We start from the raw sequence: 11,381 nt of genomic DNA, 5'->3' as shown, positions 1-11,381 counted from the left end.
TATTCACTTCTACGTAACTCCAGTGCTAATAATTCATAGCAATAAGCATGAAATGTGTAAAAAAAAAAGTACTGGTAATTGGACTTTAGTTATAGTATCAGCATGTGAAAACAATTACTTTTTAAAGTGTGTTAATTATATAGAGAATGTAGAGGTACATGCATAACGCACTTTAATTTTTTTTTCAAGGTGCGTTGAATTGGTTCAAAATTTAACGCACTTTAAAAAAGAATGTATAAACGCGTACTTTTCTTCAAAAGCCATGCCAGAGGGTTTAAATATTAATGTGTTTGGAAGGAAAGGAGGCTTCTTTTAAAAAGGATTTAACATTAGTGACAAATTCTAAATATAACTCCGGTAACTTCAAATTCCGTTTGGGGATTTCCTATCTATACTCTAATCCTCGAATTACTTTCGATTTGATTTTTATGACTTTTTGATGGTGAACTGAAAAATCCTCGCTTATTTATACAAATCGTAAGTATTGTAGATTCAGAAAAGTTTTGATCGTCATATTTTAACGTTTTAACAATGTATTTGTCATATCTGTTACATAAACAAAGGAACAGTAAGAAAAAGAAACTACAGTATGTAGTATGTATAATTTATATATTATAAACATTCAAGTACATTTATTGATATTGAAAGGATAAGTGTATATCAATTTGTTCTAGAAATGGAATGAAATGATGAAAATATATTGATTATATTGTAAAATTGATATAAACAAATAATGCCGATTGCGTTAATTTATTTCAGTCAAGCTAATCATATTGAAAAGGAAAGTCATTGCATGGGGGGAAAAAGATTAAGAATCTGTATAGATAAAATTAATGATAACCTGAAAAAGATCGTTTCCAACCTCTAATCTACACCCACCCCTTTTATTAACACAGATCATTGCATCATATGATATGCACGTTTAACTTCTACATCGCGGCGACTTTATTATCGGTAAAGACAAAATTTAGCGCGGTTTACTGTTGACAGTTTATTTCAAGGATACTAATATTCAAGGGCCGTTTAAAAATTTACTATTTAATTTTGTTGGTTTATTTTGTTTGTGAGCGACTGACCCGGTAAGAAAAAGCTATGTTAATGTTAATAATGTTTGAATACAAATTCGTGAGTCTATGGTATCAGCGAATTTAAGTTAGCAAACAATTAGCTACCACGAACAATGATGATCCACAGTGTTGCAGTAACTTAAAATAGTATCCACCCCCACCCCCAAAAAAGAAAACCCTAAATGAAATATACATTTACCGGTAGGTATATGACTTCATAACTAGGAAAAAGGTATTTATTGAATATTTAAAGAAGTTAGTTATGGTACCATGATTTGTAATGGTGGATCTAGTAACCCCGCCCCCTCCTGTATGAATGTTCTTTTTTATTCATATTTTTACATAACATTTTAAAATTTTATATGACTTAATTGTTAAGTCAAATGGGACCTCATGGACATGGAACATGGAACAGTGCTCCCTCACTCCCAGCCTAACCCTTAATCTTACATTTCTCAATCCATTGTAATTTGGCACTCTTATTTATCATGTAATACTTCGCTTTATATTTATACCAGCAATTAATGTCTAAAAATATATATTGAAGGATGCTGCTTTGTTAGCTAAAACCAGGAAATTAGAGACTAGATATTGAAGACAAGTTTCCTCCTCCGTCATATATTGCAATATTATAATCCATTCTTCCTGGACATTAATTTTAATTTAAATATCTGTAATTGAAGTGTTTTCATTTCATAGAATTTCACAGCTTTTTAATTTAATTATAATCCCTGGTAACATGTTTTGTAACTATTTTTGGTAGTTCCAAAAATAAAATTAAACATTGTTTGGCACTATATATAATCAAGATATAAGATTTTATAGTCTATTCAGGATGTATGAAGGAGATAATGAATATCTTAAAGCTATTCTGAAAAGCTTTGGTAGATTCTTAATGAAATTCACTTGAAAACTGGAATATTTTGTTATGACAGGATGTTGGTGTGATGAAAGATGGCATCCAACTATGAACAATACAATGGGGAAATTCCAATGAACTGTAAATATTAATGTGCTTCGAAAGTGATTGGTTTTCTGTGTTTTTTGTTGAAATCCATGTACATGCATGTATATGTGTGTATTGAATACATGCATGAACTAAATGGAAAATAGAGATTGACCACATTATATGTCCTACATTTTGTAGCTAGTTTTCCGGGCTTTCAAAAGAGAACAAAGATGGCAGACAGCAACAGTCAAATTTTGTCCAGAATTGAGGAGGTATACACAAGTTTTTTTCCCTCCACTATTATTTTTTTGGTGCATATGGTACTGTGTCTCACATTGTTTTGGGTTGTACATAGTATTAAAGATTCATAGATTCATAAAAAAAAAACTGCCAAAAATTATTTGAAAGGAGATTTTTGTATAAGGGTTTAATTTTGCATTGGTACGATACGACTAATGAATGAATTTATGAACAGAAAGTAGCAATGATACCAACTTTGCAAGCAAGGGTCAGCGAGATGCATGGAGTCCTGAACCAGGTTCTTTACAATGTCAAGAGGATCTCAGAGCACCTGTCCATCCAGCCGCCATCGGCTCAAATCAGACCACAGGTGCAGCAGCAGACCATTGGGTTCAGCAGGAAAGAGAACATGGGGTCCACAGGGCTCAGCCAATCAATGACTGGCCTCGGATATGAAGGCTTCATGCAAGAGAAGAGGGAGGCTGAAGACAGAGTTGAAAAACGTAAAAATACTAACCAAATTTTGAGTCTTATTATTTTGTTTTTTCATTTAGAGTTTTAATTGTTATGATGGAAATTTAAGTGCTAGCTATCATTCCTATCAAAACTGAAAGCGAGATGATTTAGAGATGTTTTGTGATTTATATTTGAACTTTTTAAACTCCAAAATGACAATTCCCTTCAAAGAGGTAATTGAAAATACATATGTAAACACTCCTGTTTTGCATAAACTTTTATTTTTTTTTAAGCGGTCAGACCAGTAATATCTGAACCCACACCTAAACGCCCACTTATAACTGAAGTCACATCTGAAAGTGAGGATGAGGCGACCAGATCAAATCCAGATTCTCAACCATCAGAACCTGTATTACAAAATCTTCAAAGAGAGGCTGCAGAAATTTTTGCTGATGGTCAAGATCTCACAGAGAGTACCAGGAGTGTTGCAAAGGTACCTCAAGATCCCTCATTTGAGGAGGCCGTACATCGCAAAGTGGAACCTCAGAAAATAGAACCTTCAAAAGTGGTACTTCAAGGGATGATTGATATGGATATGGCACCTCAGGAGATGGGATCTATAGATGTGACGCCTCAGAAAGTGGCATCAGTGGTAGAGGAACCTCAGGAGGTAAAGAATGAGGTCCTCCCAAAACCTGTAGAATTGAATGACTTTTCATCAGAGAATGAGGAGCAGAATGAAACAGATAAAGTGAAAGCTGTGATAGCAGAGGCCCAGAATCAATACAGCAAACTCAAGTGTAGAAGAACAGCAAAACACGATGACAATAGAATCCAGTTTGTTTATGGTAAAGGTGAAGATGGACTACAAGAAGAGGTCAAAAGTGGTTCCTTCACTCAAAATATCAAATCTACCACTAGAAGACCAGAACGGAGAGATACAACAGAAAGTAGCTCAGATTCAGAGGAAGAGCCTACAGCTAATGTCAAGTTTGTCCCTTCGTCTGGATCTTCTGCTTCTTCTTACAAAGCCCCAGTGCAACAAAAAGGTGGATATCAGAACTACCAAAACTCCAGCTCGCTTGGTACTGCTGGTGGGTCTCTGAAGTCCTCCCTCAAAACTTCGTAAGTCATCGTCAAAAAAGAGTTTTAGATTTGCATTCATCTTTAATTTGATTGTACCATTTTATCTTTATTCACTTGAACATTTTTACAGGTCTTTATCTCTGAAATCCGAACCTGATGACAGACCAGGTAAAAGATTTGAAGAGCTATCTATTTTTCTACTGAGCAAACTAACAAATATAATGATACGTGGTATGTAAAATATATTTTGTCCACATCTGAGCAATTGTAGAAAATTTGTTCTGTTGTAGATGGTGGATCAGAGCTTAGAATTCTCACAGAGAGTGAACTTGAAGAACTTACTTTGAAAGAGGCAAACAGAGGTAAAATATTTTTGCAAATTGATCAATTCTAGCTCCGAAGATCTATTAAGTAAATATGAATGTACATGTATACAGTAGTAAAATCGGACCTAACCTAAATTGGACATACTTTAAACAATTCAAACAAGTTTAAGAATATTGCTTTAGAAGTGACTTGAAGAATGTTCTTCATTGTGTCCTTAATTAATGTACCATTTGCATATACCAGTGCAGAAACCTTCACACACGTACATGTAGACCTTTCTGTTTAACCATTTTAATAATGTTGAAATGGAAATTGTTGAAATTATAACTATACCATTTCTAAAACAATATTCATAGAATTTATTGTGTCCAAATGTAGTTCCGGTTGTTTAACTTTATCTTAGCTGCTGATTGCACTGACCATAAGTCCCAGGGAGCGGACACCATTCTCTGTATCGATACGTCGTCCAGTATGAAGGGCAAGAAGTTTGAGCAGATTACAGAATTTATTGAGTCTTTCTTAGAAGGTTTGTAACTGGTTTATGGAAGTTTTGTTATACTGAAGAATTCAGTTAAACATAATCATAGTTTCTGTTTCTTGATTCTAAATAAAATATGTATTATCAAAGAGAATGTACATATACTGGTAGGAATAAAGTGTAGCATGTTTGCATTTTGTATTTTAGAGAAAATGTTGGCCCATCAAAAAAAAAACCTGAATTATGAATATTCATACTGTTGAATTATTTTTTTTAAATTCAGGCTTCTCTGATTAAATGTTCGTTCAAAGTAGTACAACCATATACTGGTAAATGACTCTTCAGCACTTAAGTAAAATTTGAAAAGTTTATACATTTAGATCCATTGCAAGAAGAAACTATAGGGTGATTTCTGTTTTACTCTAAAGGTATTGAAGATGTTGCTGTTGAAAATTCTTTGGAAGAGAACATAGCAGTGGTGTCATTTGGAAATGAGACCCGGGTTGTCCAAAATTTGACCAATGACTATTCTAAAATCAGAGATGCAGTAGGTAAGGGCACACCTCAGTGGGGTTTTGTTATGCCCTCAAAACTCTGTGTCTAAGAATTAGCATTTTTGGGAGTTGCCATGGTTTTTAATTTTCCATATTTCAGAATCATTGATGCCTGGTGGTCCTAGCCCTATAATGACTGGTCTTGTTCTCTGCATGAGTGCCATCTACAATAGAGGTAAAGAATCATTTTTTATATATAGAAATAACACTTTTATGAAGTGTTCTGACATTTTGGTTGTATGAGAGAGAGAGAGAGAGAGAGAAGTTAAATTACAAATTGTTGTAAATGAACAACCTGCAGTTTGACTGGGTTTTTTTGATAATATAATATATAATTATAATATAATCATAGGAGGTAATACAAACATATAACTTAACGGTGTGAATTTATCATTTTCTTATGTAAAGATTTATTGAAAAAATATGTGTAAACATTTCTAAGTCATAATTTATCTGCAATTCACGAATATAATAGGATTTGACAATTATGATTATAGAGTTTGACTGTTATTACATGATATTATGAGCAGGGGGCGTGGTGACCTTCAGAGAGAGGAAGATCTTCCCCCGCATCATCCTGTTGACAGATGGTGGTGTCACTGACCAGAGGATATTCAGTGGACCAGACACCATCGTGAAACAAGGAGGAACTAAAAAAGAGGTCAGAAAGCATCTGAAAAATTTCTATTTTACAATGCATTAAAAAAAAATTACATTAATGTGAAGTATTTCATATGTATATTCAGCTCTCTTAAATTGCTTGATGTCTAGACTATTGATTCTATGTATCATCGTCTGTAACAGGTGTGGCACAAATTGATGGAGTTTGCTGAGCGGTTCCGTACACACGCAGATCCTCGGAATTTGGTCTGTGTTCCCATTGGAGAGGATGCAGACATGGTTTGTCCAACATATTTTGCAGGAATCTTATGATTTCTTAGATTTCCTGTATGTAAAGAATTTCAGAAAATAATATAACCTTTTTACAGTACTTGTATTTATTTTGCAGACTTTGCTGGGACAGCTGGTTAACACAGCGGGAGGAACCCTGGTACAACCAGAGGATGTCCAGAAAATTAGCCACCATTTCCTCATCAATGTAAATATCAGTCTATAATGGATGTCAAAATCACTTTTTATAAATTCCTGTTTGTGAATTTTAATTTGTGAACAAATGTTTCTTCTAAAAATAAAATAAAAATAATAGACGTCGCTAAAACCAAAAACTAAGCAAATATAAGTTATCTCCCTTAAAATAACTGGTTCATGGAGAGAAAGGGGTAATTACTTCTCATCTTTTGTTATTATTGATATATAATTTTTGTTTTTGCAGACTGTAGTAGCCAAGGTCATCCATGATGGAGCCCTGAGAGGCCCTGAGTTATCTGATGATGAGTTAAAGCAAAAAATTCAGGCTACAGAGGGAGCAGGGGACTTCACAGAGGCAGAAGTGGTGAGATAAATTGGAACAATTTTGGATGTATATGCTGGAAAAAGTAATAGATATTGCACCCTTAATACTCTAACAACCAATGAAAATGTTTATAAAATTTAAAAAGTGAAATAGTTAAGATTAAATGATCTTGAAAATATGCATTCAGGAGGAGACTCTGGCAATGATAAAGAGAGACAACGAGGAGCGAGCACAAGGGGGCGCCACTGGAGGGTTAGACAGCAGCACGGAAACCAAGGAGATGCCTCCCATTGGTTCCAGGGTCCGACGAGGTCCGGACTGGAGATGGGAAAATCAGGACGACAACATGCCTGGGACGGTGGTGGCCCACAAAGCCAGAGGTCAGTGTTCTATGACCAGAAAACTCAGGTTTGGGGCAGACGTCAGTCATAAATGTTGAATTTGTATATAATTCATTGAATAACAGAATTCATATATATTATCATTTTGATCAATAACTGAACACTAGACAATTTCAATACCAGTATACTCATCATTTGATCAATTACATAGTTGATGAAGGATAAACTGTACCTCTGTATTACTACAAATACCATTGATTCATTGTACTCTTGTGTTTCTGTCAGGCTACCTCACAGTGGAATGGGACAATGGGAACCGAGGAAAGTACCGTTATGGAGCAGAGAGTGGAGCAAAAGATGTCAGGATGGTGGATGAACCGCGCATGCTACCGCCCGGGATGATGGTGGCTGTGGGGGTCAGGGCAAGGAGAGGTGTGCCATTTGGTTCAGATTTTGGAATTTTAGGAACCTTGTTGTTTTAATTAAGAACTATAAATAACAAGCCATTGTGTTACTTCACTTACTACTGTATGAAGACATTCTGTCTCAGTTTCATTCATTTCTGTATGGAACTCTTAAAATGATTCCAATTCATTCAACAGTCCTAGTGGTTATTTTTTGTTATTTCACATGCCTGGTAATTCCCTTTCAGATTTTCATGTGATCCATTTTTTATCAATTTTGTTTACAGGTTCACGTACAGATGATACAAATTTAAGCATGCAGAGTTTTTAATAGGAGTGTTAATTCTTGAAATCCAGAATTCTTAAATCACCCCTCCCATGAAAAAAAAAAAAATAAAGACAATTTGATTTCACAGCAGCTTTCTATAATAAAAATAGTGTGAAAAAGTCTAAGTCTAGCTCTCTTGTAGGGACTGACTGGGAATGGGGATCACAGGATGGAGGAGAAGGGAGTTCAGGGGTCATATTCAAAGTGGAGGACAGTGGGATTGTCCACGTAAGTGCCACGCCCCTTGCTAAGGTCACATGTTTTGAAATTCTGACTGATTTTCCCGCTGACTATTGATTTGAATTGCACTGTGTGAATGTGTATGATATTCTTATTCCATTTGAAAAAAAACAACCCAAACTCCAAAATCAAGTGTGGCTTATCTGATTTTTTTTTTTCACAGGTAAGGTGGGATAATGGAAAACGAGGAAATTACAGATTTGGATTGTTCGGCAAATATGATGTGGAAGTCTGGTAGGTCATATACTGACCTTGACCTGAATAGATTTTTTTTAGAGGGTCATTAAACTTGATACTGTAGTAGTTAATATCTGTTTGGTTTTGTAGTCCACAGTGCATAGTAACGGAAGGAGCCACCGGTTTATCAGATGGAGGGAGTCCCCAAGAATCAAGTCAGTGGTAGAGAATAGAGGAATAAACTGCTTCAAATCATATCGCTATCATTATCACTTATACATGTAAATCACAGCTGAACAATCATGTACAATTTCATAACAAAGAAACTAAGTCTTGGCATGACTATCAGTGGCTCTGTTTTCTTGGATTTTTAGGGTAACCCTGCAATGAAGTATGAAACACAAAATTAATTTGTTAATCATACAATCTACAAAATTATATCCCTTTAAAAACTTGTAAAACAAATTGGCAAATCCATGAAAAATTAGCCCTCATGAAAATAATTGATTACATGGTAATTTGTACTAGATTAGTCAAAGTTTTTCAGTTAAAAAAAATATTTATACACACCACGTATAAGAATCTCCCAGTTTAAATGGGATTTTTTTTTAGTAGATAAGAGTAATTAATCTGTTTGGCGTTCAGAAAAAATGATAAGTTATTGCCCTAGATTTGTTTAATTTCAATTAATTTTTGAAAAATCTTCCCTAACTTATTACAACTTACACTTTTTCATGTGATTTTGCAAATAATTATAAGTATTGAATAAAAAATTATAGTCTTTGTAGTTTTCTTTAACAAATACTATCTTGTAATGTTTCTTTTGAATCATGATTTAGACTTTGATGTACCAGTATTTGATATTTTGTTACCAAAGAAACCTTCACATTTGATTTAAAATTGTATCTGAAATTTAAAAACAAAATAAAATCTAGAATGCAACAATCAATTACCGGTATTTATTTTTGTGCATGAAACATTTTTTTTTTTTTCTTTGGTCAGTAAAATGAGTCATTTATTTCTATATAAAATTAAAGTGGGTATTTTGAACATCAAAATATTGAATACCAAAACTATGTACCATAGACGTTATGTATCTAATTTCAACATATTACAAAGCTTTCTGAAGTCTGAAATTTTTTTAACCCCAATATTAGCAGGAGATAAGAAGATTTGACAGTTGATAAGTGACAATACACGGTTATTTATGCCTCTGAAAATTTTATTTTAAAAATTTTCTGTTCTGTTTTTAATTGTCCCTTAATACAGTTGTATGTAAAAAAAAAAAACAACTTATGAATTGGACCAGTTCTTTGACAATGAGGATTGATAGCTAGGACAATTTTTATCAAATGTTGAGGATATTTTCTGAAACACAAATTAAAACCTGATACCTTGGGCAATTGGATGTAGCCCTATATAGTATTTGAATGTTCTGAAACCCATACCATATAATTACCAGGACATAACACAGGAAGAGAAAACAACTTCCTGGTAAAAAAAAAATGAATTGGGCATCAATTTCCTTGTGTATATCACTTTGTGACATATATCTGTTGAAAATAATTTCGATCAGCTCAAAATATAAAATTGTTGACTGCTGTAGAAAAAAAATATGATAAAACATACTTTGTGTAAAGAAGGTCCTTAAGACAGTCTTTTCAAATTAAAAAATCCTTCCAATAAAATCAGAATAAACACATTAAAAGCCATTTGTTTGATAGGAGAGAAAAAAGGTCAGTGGCAATGGCAGGATAAGGACGGGCGATGGAGGGACCACGCAGGGGAGACCTCGGACAAGATCGAACATGTGTACCAGACTCGACATGGCAAAGGGACGGTAGTGGTGGAGTGTGAGAACGAAAAGTGAGTACCAGCTCCGCACTGGGGGTGGGGGTTTCTTATACTCATTCAGGTACTTAATCGTATGATGATGAACATCTGTGTGTATTGAATGTGAAAACAACAATGGTTGCTTTAGGCCCTTGAATCATTATTGTTTGTGGATATTGGCCAGGGAAGCTCAGTGGTAGAGCTCCTGACTTAATTGTTTTGCATGGATCCCAGGTTTGTTTCCTGGTCCAAGCATATATTTTCATTGTAAATTTGCTGATTCTGCCGTTCCCTCTACAGATCAATACTCTATTTTACTAAGATGCGCATTGATAAAGTTACTTTCTATTCTAAACTGAAGGTACAGAGTCATTCCAGATAAGAAATGCCAGAGAAATGTCTCAACAGGTGCGGAGTATCCCATCAGGCGTATAGGTAAATGATGTTTTAAATCAATTTATTTTCAGCTTGTCACAACGTCGATAAAGAAAAGGAAAAAAATCATGCACAATACCTCTGTCAAATTAATTTTTGTTCAATGCAAATGTGTCACTCATCCGAACAGCACATCATTTCTACCATTTTGACATTTTTATTTTGAAAAAAGAAAAGCATGCGGCACATATTAGCGTGCTTGAAAATGAATTTTAGATCGTAATTTGGCTAATTCAGTAATTAAATTCAGACGTTAATGTTGTAATTTCTCTGTTTCAGAAGTGACAATGACATAAAGGATTTCTGCTGATATAAAGAGAACAATGTTGTGATAAAATTCTAACAGCTATCTTTTGTACAAAATTTGTGTAATGCACGAAATGAAAACCTGTATATACTGCAGAACGTATCATATACTGGTACAGTTGTAGGTTTTTATTATCCATTTTACACATAATTATTTAGTTTAAATTAAGATGATATGAGTTAAATAATAAAAGAAGTGTTTCTTTTGGATATTGGAGTATGGAAATATCAAAAAGTCAACTAAAAATTGATTTATTTTGTTGCAAACGTATGTCAAAACATCGCGATAACAATATTCCAATTAAAGAAAATATTGAAATCATAGTTGAATGTACATATAGTACAGTAATTTTGGTATACCTTGCATGGCAAAGTTTGACAGATGATATAGCTCTTTTGATCAGAAAATTGTGATTTGAGAATTTGATAAGGGCTATCTTATGGTGTCATAATGATAATCAGTCTGGGATAAGCACAAAGATTCATTCCTGTACATGTCAAAAAAAAATAACTTCAAGAAAAGAAGAATTGCGTTTGCGATTGATTTTACATTTATGTAATGTGTACGAATTTGTGGTTTAATATTGCTTTTTAATTTGTTGTTTTCTTTTAATAAAAATTCAGTTTTGCAATCATTATAATGAATTAATTGTCATTAATTTTATTTCATTCAAGATCTCCACCACCAAGGTGTTGAATACCATAGACACATGTATGTCAAAAAAATCTAGAGCTCTTGTATAACC

At 33.8% G+C, this 11,381-nt stretch overlaps 1 protein-coding gene across 2 annotated transcripts; it reads left to right on the top strand.

The window, feature by feature from the left end:
* The first annotated feature begins 318 nt into the window (after positions 1-318).
* Positions 319-11,291, top strand: LOC128175233 (uncharacterized). 2 transcript variants are annotated; one of them, XM_052840701.1, is made up of 22 exons: positions 319-477; positions 2,003-2,067; positions 2,215-2,288; positions 2,492-2,759; positions 3,006-3,837; positions 3,929-3,966; positions 4,089-4,160; positions 4,529-4,651; positions 5,032-5,154; positions 5,258-5,332; positions 5,688-5,818; positions 5,962-6,057; positions 6,167-6,256; positions 6,491-6,610; positions 6,759-6,951; positions 7,198-7,344; positions 7,787-7,872; positions 8,048-8,118; positions 8,212-8,276; positions 9,786-9,927; positions 10,253-10,329; positions 10,609-11,291. In XM_052840701.1, the coding sequence occupies exons 2-22, from the start codon at positions 2,022-2,024 to the stop codon at positions 10,623-10,625; spliced, it is 2,886 nt and encodes a 961-aa protein (XP_052696661.1). In that variant the 5' UTR covers positions 319-477; positions 2,003-2,021; the 3' UTR covers positions 10,626-11,291. The 2 variants fall into 2 exon arrangements, with proteins under 2 accessions (XP_052696661.1, XP_052696662.1); XM_052840702.1 differs by having other exon boundaries at positions 10,256-10,329; positions 10,609-11,290.
* Positions 11,292-11,381: the final 90 nt, after the last annotated feature.

This window comes from Crassostrea angulata, chromosome 3, assembly GCF_025612915.1.
Source record: "Crassostrea angulata isolate pt1a10 chromosome 3, ASM2561291v2, whole genome shotgun sequence".
In the NCBI taxonomy this organism is placed as follows: Eukaryota; Metazoa; Mollusca; class Bivalvia; order Ostreida; family Ostreidae; genus Magallana; species Magallana angulata.
The sequence above is the reverse complement of the archived record's forward strand: the minus strand, read 5'-3'. Positions and strand labels throughout refer to the sequence as shown.

Coding starts and splice junctions, on each gene's coding strand:
- LOC128175233 (XM_052840701.1), top strand. CDS start 2,022: ATGGCATCCAACTATGAACAATACAATGGGGAAATTCCAATGAACT. Junction 4,161..4,528: donor TTTGAAAGAGGCAAACAGAG/GTAAAATATTTT, acceptor ACTTTATCTTAG/CTGCTGATTGCACTGACCAT. Junction 4,652..5,031: donor TATTGAGTCTTTCTTAGAAG/GTTTGTAACTGG, acceptor TTTACTCTAAAG/GTATTGAAGATGTTGCTGTT.